Here is a 16,069-nt window from a genome sequence, read left to right as displayed (position 1 = left end):
TTTTTTTATTTTTTTGGTCACACCTGCGTCATGTGGAAGTTCCAGTGCCAGGAATCAAACCTGCACCACAGCATCAACCTGAGTCATAGCAATGACAACACTGAATCCTTAACCTGCTGAGCCACTCCAAGAGAACAACTATTTCTGATCAAACTATTACAGATTTTGTTTTTTTTTTTTAATTTCCTCTCTGGACTACATGCTACAAGTGCAGTTTTTTTCTGCATCACAATTCTGTTTTGGAGTTTCCTTGTGGAACTCCATATCTATACACATACATATATATATATGTATGTATGTATATGTCTACTTAGAAAAATATTGGAATATATGAAAAATACAATAAGAGTCTGAGTGGAAAGATTACAAGAGATCCTGATGTTCTTTATGTTTTCCAGTATTTCTAAAATTCCTGCAAAAAATATATTTTTATTTTAAAACTCAAAACATATGATAAATAAAATAAAAGCAAGACCACTCACTTTCTTTCTTTTTCTAGAAGAATTCTTCATGGGGTCAGGCTTTTCAAACTCTGCTGACTTGGCCTCTTCCTTCTCCTCTTCCTCATCAGGTATCAGAGAGTACTTGGTCCCACCTGGCTGCATGAAACAATCCTTCGCAAAGTGGCCTGCAGAAGGGAGGTAGACAAGGTAGGGAGGGAAAAGACAGTCTCTTCACTGGTTCAGGAGGTACTACTGAGTTCATCCAGAGCAGCTGTTGCATTCAGAGCGGATTTTCTGTCACCTCGGATGGCAATGCTCACTCAACCAGAGCCAGACAAGCACCCAGTCCCAGAGCTGTGGGAAACACTGGCACTGCTTTGGAGATGGCGTAGGATGTGAGGGTACGGGCTTGTACGGTCCTCTGTTAGCAAGTGGGCTGAGCAATTTTTAAAGATCTATTTGGAATTTATTCCTGACATGAAAAGCTGCTCCAGAGAGCAGACTACTTAGTATAGGGAGCCGAGGGGCAGGCCAAGCCCTATAGGAAGACAGCTCTTCAGCAGCAGACAGGAAGGCAGCTCTCAGATTCAAGCTAACACACAGAGACGGCACAGTCACTAGGGGCACTCAATTCACAGACTGTCAGGTCTGGCGAGGGCCTGACAGATCATCAAATCCAAAACTGCATTCGCCAAGGATATGAAGGCCAGAGTAGAGAAGTATCTCAAGGTCACACAGATAGCAGGAGAGCTAAAACCTACCCCAGGTCTCATTTCTCCCTGCCCTGTGCTCTTTCTGCTGCACCAAAACCAACCACCTTTGGTCTGCCTAGGCCAAATTCCATCTCTCATTATTCTTCTCTGCCTCATGTAACACTTGGTGGACACAAGCTGAAGGTAAGAGAACCCCACCCTCCCTGAGCCTATAGTGCTATGAAGGGGCCCTTTGACAGATGTTACACAGCTGGTTTTGTCTGAGCTTTTTGTAGCTTCTGTCTCAGGGGTACAAAAAGATCATCAAAAAGCTATGTGTAAACTACTTTGCAACTCGGAGTCCAGAAGCAGGATATGCCTAGAAGGAGAATACAGCATAAAGTCTTGCAAATATTTGGAATGTTCCCACAATACCTGTGAGGAAGTATTCTATCAATTTTCTTTTTCCCTTTCTCCCTCTGCATTAATGATAAATTGAGACTTAAGCCCCTCAACCTCAACCAGGGCACAAATCTGCTACCAGTCATTGTAGAAAAATCAAAAGCAGGGTGGATGGAAGGCTAGGGAGAAGGGGTGACAAATTGAGGTCACTCTGAAAATGAGAAGCTGGCAATCCCTCTCATAACTCCAACAGGGGAAGTCAGGCTGAAAGAGCTCTTTAATATTTGAGTGGGACTAAAAGAAACCTGAGGAAACAGAGCTAAAAGGAAGTGACTAGCCTGTATTCTTCATTATTAAAAAGATACTGTATTCAGAACTCTGAAGTTAAAGAGATAAAGGTAATAAGCACAAAAGAGTTTGACTTGGATCCTTAAGGAATATATTTCCAAGTCGCTTAACTTTTGTAACAGAACAATAATGATCCTTAGAGACAAAAATTTAGTGTTAGTAATAATCCAACACTCTCATCCTTCCTGAGGAAGTACACTAGGACCTTTTCCAGGCAGGGTATCACCTGCGGATAGAGGGGAGTGGTGGTGGTGGTACAGTATCTGGCAGGGAGACAAAGAACAAGCATCAAGCTATGAACTCTGAGAGAGTTCCTGCTGTGGCACAATGGGTTAAGAATTGCCCATTGCATTGCCGCAGCTTTAAGTTGCAGGTGCAGCTCAGATTCAATCCCCACCCTGTGAACTTCCACATGCCCTGAGTGCAGCCGAAAAAGAAAGGAAGGGGGAAAGAAAAAAAAAAAAAAAAAAAAGCCATGAACTCTGATGTGAGTCCAGTAGGAACAGCACGATGAGCAGGTGAGGCCAACACTTGGCTAAAGATCAGGGTGAACGAAACTCACATTAGGTGGCCTTGCTCATCCAGTAAAGGGTCTATCTACAAGGAGAGAAAAACTGAAATGGCAGAGGCTTTGCCTTACCTTTACAGCCACACTTCTTGCAGGTAGTGTTCAGGACAGCCTCGAGAGTGATCTTCTGCCCAGTGTAATCCTGGAAGGACCTCCTCCGCCTCTCTTCTTGCCTGTAAAGAAAAGGATACTGACTGTTGGCCCTCTTAAGAGATGTGGCCAGAGATACTATACAAGTTAATACGGTATGCTGGTTTTTTGTTTTGTTTTTAGCAGTAGAAGGGAAAAAGAAAAGGCACTGAGCATAAGGTGACAGGCAGTGAAAGCTGTGACATGAAATAGACAATTTTTTCACTCAGGATAAGGCTTTGAATTAATAATTATGAATGAGACTAGATTCCATCACACTGATGCACTAGGGATGAAGATATAATTATCCACCTTGCTAAGCCCCTACAACCCTTACAAGGTCACTTCTGGGTTTAAAAGACCTTCAAAGACCTCCTAGAAAATCAAGGTATTCAAGGCCTTTCACAGTCTGCCTCTAACCTACTTGCCGACCTCATCTTTACTTATACAATATGCTCGAGCCACACCAGGCTATTCTACCTTCCCTAGATGCGTCACTGATTTTGCTCCGGCAGCTTCCTCTTTCCGAAATGCTCTGCTTCCCCTCTTTACTCTCATCTCACCACCTGACTACACCCAAACATTTCAAGGCTCAGCTCAATCACTGCCCCTTCTTCTATCAAGTCTTCTTCCCTGAGCTCCTCAGCCAGAATAAATCTCTGTTCACATTCTCATAACACTTTTTTTTTTTAAATTGACCATGATCTTTCCACATTTATTTCTTTATTTATTTCTTTGTCTTTTTTGCCTTTTCTTGGGCCGCTCCCGCGGCATATGGAGGTTCCCAGGCTAGGTCGAATCGGAGCTGTAGCCACCAGCCTACGCCAGAGCCACAGCAACGCAGGATCCGAGCCATGTCTGCGACCTACACCACAGCTCACGGCAACGCCGGATTGTTAACCCACTGAGCAAGGGCAGGGATCGAACCCGCAACCTCATGGTTCCTAGTCGGATTCGTTAACCACTGCGCCATGACGGGAACTCCTCTCATAACACTTTTTAAAAATTCTAAACACTTGAGCAAAGTATAATATACATACAGAAAAGTGTTCAGGAGTTCCCGTTGTGGCGCAGTGGTTAACGAATCCAACTAGGAACCATGAGGTTGCGGGTTCGGTCCCTGCCCTTGCTCAGTGGGTTAAGGATCCGGCGTTGCTGTGAGCTGTGGTGTAGGTTGCAGACGCGGCTCGGATCCCGCGTTGCTGTGGCTCTGGCGTGGGCCAGTGGCTATAGCTCCGATTGGACCCCTAGCCTGGGAACCTCCATATGCCGCAGGAGCGGCCTTAAAAAAATAAGAAAAAAAAAAAGAAAAGTGTTCATAAGTACACAGCCTGACTGATTTTTTTTCTCTTTGTTTTTTTTTTTTTTTTTGGCCAAACCTGCGGCATGTATGTGGAAGTTCTCAGGTCAAGGATCAAACCACCACCACAGTGGCAACCTGAGCAACTGCCATGACAACGCTGGATCCTTAACCCACTGCACCACAGTGGGAACTCCTTGACTAATTTCCACAATTTGAAATATTCATGGAACCAGTACAGATAAAGAAGCAGAACATCACCAGCACCTCAGAAGCCCCTCTAGCCACCATGCCTCCTCCAAGGATAACTGCTATTCTAATTTCCTACAGCATAGATTAGCTTTACCTATTTTTGTAAATTATATCAACAGACTCAGAGTATGGACCCTTCAGAGTCTAGCTCCTTTTGTTACTTTGTGATCCATCCATACTGTTGTGTGTAGTTGTGGATCACTCATTCTCATTACTGTAAAGTATTTTGCTGTTGATGGGTAGTTGAGTAATTTCTATTATGAATAGTGGGTGCTTCTGTGAACTTTCTCACACATATCTTTTGGGGAACATATATACACGTATGCGTTTCTGTTGGGAAATGCCTAGTTCCAGGTAGGCGTGGAACTCCCAGGTTGTATGGCGTCGATTTAGTAGACACTGCCAGATAGTGTTCACCAATTACATTCCTACCACCTAAGTCTAAGTGCCCCAGCTGTCATAGCTCTTAGTATTTCACCTTTACTTTAACATAAAGTATGTGCACAGAGTAGGCACTCTTAGAAAATGTTTCATTAAAAAATATCACTTCTTAAAAAAAAATTAAAAAAAAAAAGAGTTCTCATCATGGCTCAGTGGTTAACAAACCTGACTAATATCCACGAAGATGTGGGTTCTATATCCCTGGCCTCACCCAGTGGGTTAAGGATTCAGCATTGCTGTGAGCTGTGGTGTAATTCACAACCTCGGCTCGGATCCCGAGTTGCTGTGACTAAGGCAGTGGTGGCAGCTACGGCTCCAATTTGACCCCTAGCCTGGAACTTCCATATGCTGTGGGTGCAGCCCTAAAAAGACAAAAAAAAGAGAAAAGTATCAGAATTTCCATTGTGATGCAGCAGAAACAATCCTACTAGTAACCATGAGGTTGCAGGTTTGACCCCTGGCCTCATTCAGTGGGTTAAGGATCCTCTGTTGCCATGAGCTGTAGTGTAGTTGTAGATGTAGCTCGGATTCAGCGTTGCTGTGGCTGTGGTGTAAGCCAGCAGCTGCAGCTCCGATTCAACCCTAGCCTGGGAACCTCCATATGCTGCTAGTGTGGCCCTAAAAAGCAAAAAAAAAAAAAAAAAAAGTATCACCCCTGACCACTCTTTCAAATTCTAACTGTATCCTATACATATTTCAATCCTAGCATGTATCACATCATATACTTATGTTTCTTCCCTAGACTGTAGGTCCTTTTAAAAAATATCTTACTTGTATTTGTTTTCCTGGCATCTTAGCCCAAGGCTTAGCAAGCAACAGCATCAATAAATGCTTGTTGAAATTTGTTCTTTAAGCAAAGTATTTTTACGTGAATCTCTTTAAATTTTTTTTTTTTTTTTTTTTTTTTTGTCTTTTTAGGGCCGCACCCACGGCATATGGAGGTTCCCAGGCTAGGGGTCTAATCGGAGCTGTAGCTGCTGGCCTACACCACAGCCACAGCAACGCCAGATCCGAGCCTCATCTTCCACCTACACCACAGTTCACGGCAATGCCAGATCCTTAACCCACTGAGCGAGGCCAGGGATCGAACCCGAAACCTCATGGTTCCTAATCAGATTCGTTTCTGCTGCACCATGACAGGAACTCCAAATGTCTTTAACTTTGAACTCTGATTCCATCTAAAATTTTCTAAGGTCTCTATAGAGTAGAGCAAAAACAGAGACACATTCTACCAAAAGAGCCATGTTACCCAGAGATAAGCAGGATAACAATATCAAAGCACAACAAAGTTACTCACTTTACATATTTTAGCCAAGTTCCATGGGACATACAGGCTCAAGAGAAGAAACACGATAAAGACACTCCATATTCTGTTCATTCCTCAAAGTTCAGTTCAAATAATGCTCCCTGCTACCAAGGCAGAATTAATTACTTGTTTTATTTTACTAGATTTGTTTACATTCTGCCTCACCCTTTGTACCATGACCATGACCTGAAAGGTAAAGTCTACATCATATTCTTCTCTGTATCTGCAGAGAGCTCACTAGCAATAACCATTGTCCAAGAGACTACAATGCTGGAAATGTTCTATAAATTTATGTCTGTACTGCTGATTAATTATGTCTGTGGCTAATGAGCACTTCAAATGTACTTAGCAATTGAGGAATCAAATTATTATTATTATTATTATTATTATTATTGTTATTATTTTTTTTTTTTTTTTGTCTTTTTGCCTTTTCTAGGGCCACTCCCATGGCATATAGAGGTTCCCAGGCTAGGGGTCTAATTGGAGCTGTAGCTGCTGGCCTATGCCAGAGCCACAGCAACGCGGGATCCGAGCCGCGTCTGCAACCTACACCACAGCTCATGGCAATGCGGGATCCTTAACCCACTGAGTGAGGTCAGGGATCGAACCTGCAACCTCATGGTTCCTAGTCGGATTCGTTAACCACTGAGCCACGAGAGGAACTCCAAAGAACCAAATTATTAAATTTTGTTTAATTTACCTTTTTTTTTTTTTTTTTGGTCTTTTTAGGGCTGCACCCTTGGCATGTGGAGGTTCCCAGGCTAGGGGTCGAAATGGAGCTGTAGCTGCCAGCCTACACCACAGCCACAGCAACACCAGATCCGAGCCACATCTGCAACCTACACCACAGCTCATGGCAATGTGGGATCCTCAACCCACTGAGTGAGGCCAGGGATCAAGCCAGCACCCTCATAGTTCCTAGCCGGATTCATTTTGCTGCACCACAATGGGAACTCCTGTTTAATTTACATTTAAATAGCCTATGTTACCAGCTGGAACAGACCAGACAAACACATGGTTTAAGTTCTGAAAACGTCTACTCAAATCCCTAGCTTTTGCCCTAGAAGGTCCATTCAAAGAGTGAAGCTGGAGTTACAAAAACCAAGGTGAGGAGAGTGGAGAAGGAAATGGTGAGTTACTTATTAACAGGCATAAAGTTTCAGTTAAGGAAGATGAATAGGTTCTAGAGACCTAATGTAAAACATTGCACCTACAATCAACAATACTATATTATACACTTTATTAAGAGGGTAGATATCACCTTAAACTTCTCACTACAATAAGGTAAAATTAAAAACAAAAAACAAAACAAAACAAAAAAATCAAGGAGCATCTTGAGGACATAAATTTTAAGTCACAAAACCTCCATGGCTTTTGGATGTCCTATTTGTAGAGCTGAGTTTCAAGTGGGTTTGAGTTGGAGCTTAAGTAAACCCTCATTATAAATCCCATCACTCTGTGAATTAAAACATACTATAAGCCAAATCATACATCCCACCTAACACTCAATTCAACAAACGTGTCGCCTAGCCCACGTCTCCCTTTCTGTCCTTATTGCCACTGTTTTAGTTTAGGCTTCATTACATTCACCTAAATACTAATAATTCATTCACTGGTCTCCCTGCCTCTACTCCGTTCAGCACACAGAGCTGAATTAATCTTCCTTTTTTCAAAGTTTAATTAGGAGGTCCCATCATGGCTCAGTGGAAAGAATTCTGACTAGCATCCATGAGGACGCAGGTTTGATCCCTGGCCTCTCTCATTGGGTTAAGGATCCTGTGTTGCCATGAGCTGTGGTGTAGGTTGCAGACTTGGCTCAGATCTGACACTGCTGTGGCTGTGGTGTAGGCCAGCGTCTACAGCAACCACTCAACCCCTCGTCTGGGAACCTCCATATGCCTCAGGTTCGGCTCTAAAAAGAAAAAACAAAACAAACAAAAAAAAAAGGTTTAGCTAATGAGGAGTTCCATGCTGGTTCAGGGGTTAAGGATCCAGCATTCTCACTTCTGTGGTTCAGGTCACTGCTGTGGTGCGGTTTGATCCCTGGTCCTGCTACTTCCTCATGCTGTGAGTGCAGTCAAAAAAAAAAAAAAAAATGAACTAATAAGTGGCAGGCACACTGATAGTACTAGTGACGATGAATAAGTCTATTAAAATGATAGGACATGGTCTTTTACCTCAAGGAAAAAGAGTCTACCAGTGAAAGGAGATTATATAAATGGATAATGACAGTGCGGTGATATGAAAACACTCTTTCTAAAGTCAATACTATGCTAGCTAAACCTAACTGGAAACTGCATTTAGCCCTTTTCCATTTGCACATTCACTTATTATTAGATCATCTTGTTAATACTTTGGCGCCTGAGGGAATGAAATATAAGACACCTAGATTCTGACAGAAAAGGAAAGTTGACAAACTGAGTAGCTGGAGCACAAAGGTATTAAGCCTAACAGGGTGAGAGGCCAAAGAATGGGTACCTGGAGAGAATAATCTGATTGGGAGTCTCCCCACAAAATTCATATTCTCTGACTGATATTCAAAGCTCTTCACAATATTACCCCAACATATCTTTCAAGCCCTACATTCTAGTACTTGACCATATCCTCTTCTTTCCTTAAACATGACTCCTGAATGTGCCATGGGCTTTCCTGCCTCATGCCTTTCCTCAAACTATTTCTTCTGCTTGGAGTACTATTCTCTCCCCTGTTGCCTGACAAAATCTTATCCATTCTTTAAGACCTAGCTCAATTGCCACTTCTTCTCTGATCATCAAGCCTGACATCAACTCTTCCTCCTCAGGCTAAATCTTATACTCCTTCCTTTAAACCACTCTTTTGGCATTTATTACATGTTGTCTTATATTAAAGTTATTTGCATAATTATCTTGTTACACTAGGCAGTAAGGTCCTTAGGCATAATCCTTGGTATTGCCACTGTACCTCAAAAAGAATATAAACCCAATAAATATTTGTTGAATAATGAGTAAACAGATGTACCAACTAAACAACTGTTATAGATCAGGCACCATGAGAGATAAGAAAGATGTGGCCCCTGTTTGTGTGGGTTCTACATATTCTTTCGAAAGAAAGGGTACAACAATCTCAGATATTAGAGGAAAAATAGACATTTTAAAACAATAACTACAAGTAGCTGCTATATATTAATTATCAGCTATAGATTAGACAATAAGCTACGCTCTTTATAAACAAGATTTTGTTTAAATCATACCATTACTGGAGTTCCCGTTGGCTCAGTGGTTAACAAATCCGACTAAGGAACCATGAGGTTGCGGGTTTGATCCCTGGCCTTGCTCAGTGGTTTAAGGATCCAGTGTTGCAGTGAGCTGTGGTGTAGGTCGCAGACGAGGCTCGGATCCCATGTTGTTGTGGCTCTGGTGTAGGCCAGCGGCTACAGCTCCAATTAGACCCCTAGCCTGGGAACCTCCATATGCTGCAGGAGCAGCCCAAGAAATGGCAAAAAGACCAAAAACAAAACAAAACAAAACAAAACCCATCATTTAAGAGATGTAGGTGTCATTACTTCTATTCTACAGTGAAAAAGCTGAGGATCAGAGAAGCCAGGTAATCTGTTTAAGGTCATACACCAGGTTGGGGGCAAAACTAGGACTCGGTTCTGATTCAAGTCTAACTCTAAAACCCGTCCCATCATCATTTCACTATGCTATGCTTCTTTCCTGGATGCAGTCTAGAAATAGTTTACAACAAAGTTCAGCCACTTGGTCATTACTAGAAATAGCCAACACAAAGGGGCACATACAGAATAAAACCAGGAAGTCCTTTCCTTTCCCTTCCCTTGTGAGAAAGGGAGGTAGCTCTTTTTATCTTGTTTTATATTTTATCCTTTTAAGGGTGGCTTTGGGAAATTTCTCTGTTTTTTTTAACTGAGTCTGTACAGACAGGATTCTTTGTAGCAGAAGTAATTTATTACAGTGCAATCAGTAAAAGCCAGATTTAAACATTTCTGAGCTTAGGGTTATAAAATATTTCTAAAGTAAACAGAAAGTATCTGTCAATAACCAGCCCTACAAATATGTCAATATTTAAAGACTAACTTACAGAAATATGAAAAACTCTGCAGGTACCATGCAACATCGAGAGGCATCCTAGGGTGCAAAGGGCACTAGTTTTGACATCAGGCAGACCTACGTTCAAGTCCTTGACCCACTATAAATTGCTATACAATCAGAGGCAAGTTATCACCAAGCATCAAGCTAGAAACTAAGAAAATAAAGTAAAATGGAGATAACACCCACTTTGGAGGTTGTAATGAGAATTAGATACATTAATATACATAAATCACCTTGCATAATGCCTGGAACATAATATATATTCAATAAATATCACTTATCTTCCTCTTAAAAATCATTTTATGTTTCTTTTTGGCCACACCTGCGGCATGTGGAAGTTCTCAGGCCAGGGGCTGAACCCATGCCACAGCGTGAGCTGGGCCACTGCAGTGACTAGGCTGGATCCTTAACCTGCTGTGCCATAAGGGAATTCCTGCTTCCTTTCCTTTTAGGTAAATTTCCTTCATATCCAAAATAATTTTGTTCAGAACTATAAACATAAGGGTTTACAAATATTTTGCTACCAAAATCCCACTCAAGCAACATTTGCCCTTTTTTTCTTTTTTTAAAAAATTATTTATGGCCACACTCATGGCATATCGACGTTCCCAGGTCAGAGATGGAACCTGAGTCGCAGTTGTGACCTATGCTATGACAATGCTAGATCCTTAACCCACTGTCAGGCCATGGATGGAACCTACAGCACTGGAGTGATCCAAGCCACTGCAGTCGGATTCTCAAACCCACTGCGCCACAGTGGGAACTCTTTTTTTTTTTTTTTGTTATTTTTTAAAAATTAATCAATAATGTGATCACTAAGAGCACCGATTAATATAAGATAAACAACGTGATATTTTATCACCAGAAGTAACAAAATAATGTCATGGTTAACCTGAGGATAATATATGATTTTAGCTGGCTTTCTTTTTTTTTTTTTTTTTTTTGTCTTTTGTTGTTGTTGCTATTTCTTGGGCCGCTCCCGCGGCATATGGAGGTTCCCAGGCTAGGGGTCGAATCGGAGCTGTGGCCACCGGCCTACACCAGAGCCACAGCAACGCGGGATCCGAGCCACGTCTGCAACCTACACCACAGCTCACGACAACGCCGGATCGTTAACCCACTGAGCAAGGGCAGGGACCGAACCCGCAACCTCATGGTTCCTAGTCGGATTCGTTAACCACTTCGCCACGACGGGAACTCCCTAGCTGGCTTTCTGAAACACTGCAAACAGTGTTCATAAACTCTCAAGACTCCTTCAAGGGATCTTAGGGATCTAGGAACCCCTGGTTAGAAATCACTGGCATATACAGGCATACCCTCATTTTACTGCACTTCACAGATACTGTGTTTTCTACAAATTAAAGGTCTGTGGCAACCCTGAGTTGAGCAAGTCTACTGGCCTATTTTTCCAACAGCATTTGCTTACTTTGTGTTTCTGTGTCAAATTTGGTAATTAAAAAAATTTTTTTTATTGTAGTTGATTTACAATGTTCTGTCAATTTCTGCTGAAATTTGGTAATTCTGCAATGTTTTTAAACTTTTTCACTATTGTTATTGTTCTATGTGTTATGGTGAACTCTGATACTATTAATGTCATTGTTTTAGCATTTTTTAGTAATAAAGTTGTGGGGGTTTTTGGTTGCTGTTGTTGTTTGGCCATACCCAAGGCATGTAGAAGTTTCCAGGCCAGGGATCTAATCCATAACATGGCAGCAACCCAGGCCACTGCAGTGACAATGTCAGATCCTTAACCCATGGTGCCACAAGGGAACTCCAGTAATAAAGTTTTCTTTTCTTTTTCTGGCTGCATCTGTGGCATATAGAAGTTCTCAGGCTAGGGGTTGAATCGGAGCTGCAGCCAAGGCTTATACCACAGACATAGCAACACCGGATTCAAGCAGAATCTGCAACCTACGTGGCAGCTTACAGCAACACTGGATCTTTAACCCACTGAGCGAGGCCAGGGATCAAATCCACATCCTCAGAGAGACAACATCAGGTCCTTAACCCACTGAGCCACAACAGGAACTGCAATAAAGGGGTTTTTTTTGCTGGTTTTTTTTTTTTTTTTTTTTGCTTTTTAGGGCTGCACCATGGCATATGGAGATTTCCAAGCTAGGGATCTAATCGGAGCTACAGCAGCCGGCCAATGCCACAGTCACAGCAACTCAGGATCCAAGCTGGGTGTGTGACCTATGCCACAGCTCAAAGTAACTCCAGATCCTTAACCCACTGAGCAAGGCCAGGGATTAAACCCACAACCTCATGGTTCCTAGTCAGATTCATTTCTGCTGTGGCACAGCGGGAACTCCATAAAGTGTCTTTTAATTAAGGTATATACATTGTTTTTTAGACATTATGCTACTACATGCTTAACAGACTCCAGTATAATGTAAACATTACTTTTATATGCACTGGGAAACCAAAAAAATTCATGTGACTCGCTTTATCGAGATACTTGCTTTATTGTGGTGGTCTAGAACCAAATCCATGGTATCTCTGAGGTATGCTTATATTCAAGAAAGATGTTGAGGCAGACAGCAAATTTCCTGTATACCAGACAGTATTTTACATAGAGAGAAAATCTTCCATTCATAAATGAAAGGTCGGAAGAGCCAGTGAAAGGTGTTGTGTTCAGAACACAGCGTATCCCATGACGCAGGAGTCTAAAACTGCACTGGGTTTTAGTGGGTCCTCCCACATGGTCCCAGAGCTAGGAGAAAGGCAAACATCAAGTACCTCATGATGAATGCTTATTAGCTAACTGGTTAAAGGGCAAATGCAGAAAAAGAATAAGGGGAAGGAAACAAAACCACTGACAGACCACTTTTCTGCTAGGAGCTGCATGTTATCCCTTCATGTTAGGAGTAACTCTATACAGTAAAGTACATGTTATCTGTAACACTTCATACCTCTAAAAACCAAAGATCGGAGTTTCCATTGTGGCGCAGTGGTTAACGAATCTGACTAGGAACCAAGAGGTTGCGGGTTCGGTCCCTGCCCTTGCTCAGTGGGTTAACGATCCGGCGTTGCCGTGAGCTGTGGTGTAGGTTGCAGAAGCGGCTCGGATCCTGCGTTGCTGTGGCTCTGGTGTAGGCCGGTGGCCACGGCTCCGATTCAACCCCTAGCCTGGGAACCTCCATATGCCGCGGGAGCGGCCCAAGAAATAGCAAAAAGACAAAAAAAAAAAAAAAAAACCCAAAGATCACAAAGGCCACATAATTCATCAATGTTATAGTCTATAAATGGCAGAGTTCCTGGGTGGGTCTGATTCACTACAGCCTTTTGTGGTTTAAGAGGAAGAAGGATTTTAGCCTTTTCAAACTGTTTACCTACTCAATGATAACGTTGTTGGGGTCAAGGTCCTTCCCAGTCCCTTGGTTGACAACTTTCATGGAGAGGGATACTTTTATCCTATCATTTTTCATCTGAAAAAGACAAAAGCAAAGTCAGCAAAAGCTCAACGTACATCAGTTAGACTGCTGATCTAAAATTATCTAAGAATTAAAGTTTTTATCATATAACAAACACTGAGTTTCTCTAATGGCTGAGGCCCTGTGCTAGAAACACTGGGGGTCCTGCTACTAAATACAGCAGGCAGATCCTCTGGCAGAAGCATTTAGGAAATGCTTTTCATTTCATACTTTACCCTCTTGAGGGAAAAGATAAAAAACAGTTGCTCAGAAATCCAAGGCCTGTGGAAGTAAACCGGGCAGAAAATAAGAGCTGTTTCTTTTAGACAGTTTGGCGTAATAATCAATTCAGAGATCCACAACTGCAGAATGGGTTTCAGAACATTCCAACGCACTAGATCTCCTTTTACTTTTTTCCTAGGACCACTTCCCGTAGCATATGGAGGTTCCCAGGCTAGGGGTCTAATTGGACCTGTAGCTGCCGGCCTACACCGGAGCCACGCAACTCCGGATCCGAGCCGAATCTGCAACCTACACCACAGCTCGTGGCAACGCTGGATCCTTAACCCACTGAGCGAGGCCAGGGATCGAACCCGCAATCTCATGGTTCCTTAGTCGGATTCGTTAACCACTGCACCACGACAGGAACTCCTAGATCTCCTTTTGAACTTTGTTTAAAAGCCTTTTAGGAGTTCCCGTTGTGGCTCAACGGAAATGAATTTGACTAATATCCATGAGGTTGCAGGTTCCATCCCTGGGCTTGCTCAGTGGGTTAAGGATTCAGTGTTGCAGTGAGCTGTGATGTAGGTTGCAGATGTGGCTCACATCTGGCACTGCTGTGGCTGTGGTGTAGGTCAACAGCTGTAGCTCCGATTAGACCTCTAGCCTGGGAACCTCCATATGCCACAGGTGTGCTCCCCCCCCCAAAAAAAAGAGTTTTGAGCATCTTTAACCATGAAGACAAGGAGTTTCCTGGTGGCTAGGGGTTAAGGTCTCAGCATTGTCTTTACTGCGGCTGAGATTACTGCTGTGGCTCAGGTTCGTGGGCGTGGCCAAAACAAACAAACATGAAGACAACTATTAGCCACACTGTTCTTTTGCTTTGTCGAGCACTTGAAGGCCCTCTTCACTTAGAGTCTTTGCATCAACTACTATCTTTGCCTATTCTTATCCCAACTTTCCACATGACTGGTTCCCTTTCCTTTGGGTCTCAGTTCATATACCACCCCACCCCTCCCCCAGAAAACTCATTCCTGACCACTTTATCTAAGTCTACCTCCACATTGTTTGAACCTATCACAGAACTTACTGTAGCTTGTAATTATTTTTAATTATTTCAGTTGTTTACTTTTTATTTGTCTCCTCCAGTTATATTCTATACAAGTTCCATAACCACTGGAAACTTACATAATACTCTTGTATCCCTCATACTTAGTACATATTAAGCATTCAAAAATATGAATAATATCATTCAGGCCCATCTCCCCTGCCATTCTCTGGTAAAAGAGCAGGTCTCAGAGCACACACACATCTCTCCTGCGGCCTGCCCACACTCACACTGGCAGCCCCTCAGGCAAGTTAACAGGATCCTCCAGCGCTTTCTCACTTCCCTCATATTGCTGGGTGACACGTACTAGGAAAAATCACTGTAAACTCTACGTCCTTTTTTGTTTTAGACTGAAGTTTAAATACTTTATACTGAAGTATATCTTGAAGCTTTCTACCAAACGACAGTCTCATAGATTAAGTTCTCCTCTCTTTTTTTGATTCTTTATTTTTTGGGGTTTCTTTTTCCCCACACCCACCATTTGGGGGAACTTCAAGGAGGGAAGTTTTATAACCATGTACTTATTATATCACACTTATTACAGTCCACACCATTCCTTTTGAGTCTGCTTGACAGCCAGCCAAAAGGTTTAAATTCAGGCCAGATTAGAATGGCAGGATTCAAATATAAGATTATCAGCCACAGTTAACAACATATACACACTCATGGAATATCATCATGAAATACTAAGAAAATCCCAGCTTTCCTAGTCCTTTGTAACCAGTTAAAGCTGCACAGGACTTTACCTCTCGGCCAATTAGCTTCACCCACACTTTGTCTCCGACATCTACTATCTCAGAAGGCTTATCCACTCGACAGGATGACATGTGAGTTCGATGGACCAGACCTAGGCACAAGAAGAAGTAAGATAAAGCACAGGGCATGTCTGGTATTCACACTCTAAATAACACAGTAAGGAGAAGACAAGTTGGAGATTCACTGGAAAAGTTTTTGTTAAGTTAAAACTTCAGTAAATAATTTCAATTTAAAATCTCTTTTTATACTTAACCAACTAACAAATATTCTTTTTAACTCACCAAAATTTAGTTATAATCCCCAAATTAATGCTTATGATTCATTCACATTCATGGATGTGTGTACAGCAGTAAAAAAATTCAAGTCATCCAAATTTCACATTCCCATCTGAGGTCACATAGGGTGAGGCCAATTAGCTTCACCCACACTTTGTCTCCAGCATCTACTATCTCAGAAGGCTTAGCCTTCTTATTTCAGCTTTCGTACAACTAACAAATATTCTTTAAAATAGTGCTTGATGTTAGTAAAGAGATGTGATATAATAACTACATTTATAAATACTGGTAAAATTCTTTGAAAACAAAAGGCATAAAGATGTTTATAC

At 42.1% G+C, this 16,069-nt stretch overlaps 1 protein-coding gene across 2 annotated transcripts in view; it reads right to left on the bottom strand.

Annotated features, from left to right (window-relative positions):
- The window catches only part of ZCCHC17 (zinc finger CCHC-type containing 17), a 63,131-nt gene that overhangs the window by 16,018 nt on the left and 31,044 nt on the right, over window positions 1-16,069 (bottom strand). For both annotated transcript variants that reach the window (XM_021095768.1, XM_021095769.1), the window contains exons 4-7: window positions 15,456-15,556; window positions 13,306-13,397; window positions 2,526-2,626; window positions 483-628 (exon numbers count right to left, since the gene is read on the bottom strand). In XM_021095768.1, coding sequence (XP_020951427.1) covers window positions 483-628; window positions 2,526-2,626; window positions 13,306-13,397; window positions 15,456-15,556 — 440 coding nt within the window. The remainder of the gene's footprint in view (window positions 1-482; window positions 629-2,525; window positions 2,627-13,305; window positions 13,398-15,455; window positions 15,557-16,069) is intronic.

Source organism: Sus scrofa, chromosome 6 (assembly GCF_000003025.6).
Source record: "Sus scrofa isolate TJ Tabasco breed Duroc chromosome 6, Sscrofa11.1, whole genome shotgun sequence".
Taxonomy (NCBI): domain Eukaryota; kingdom Metazoa; phylum Chordata; class Mammalia; order Artiodactyla; family Suidae; genus Sus; species Sus scrofa.
The sequence above is the reverse complement of the archived record's forward strand: the minus strand, read 5'-3'. Positions and strand labels throughout refer to the sequence as shown.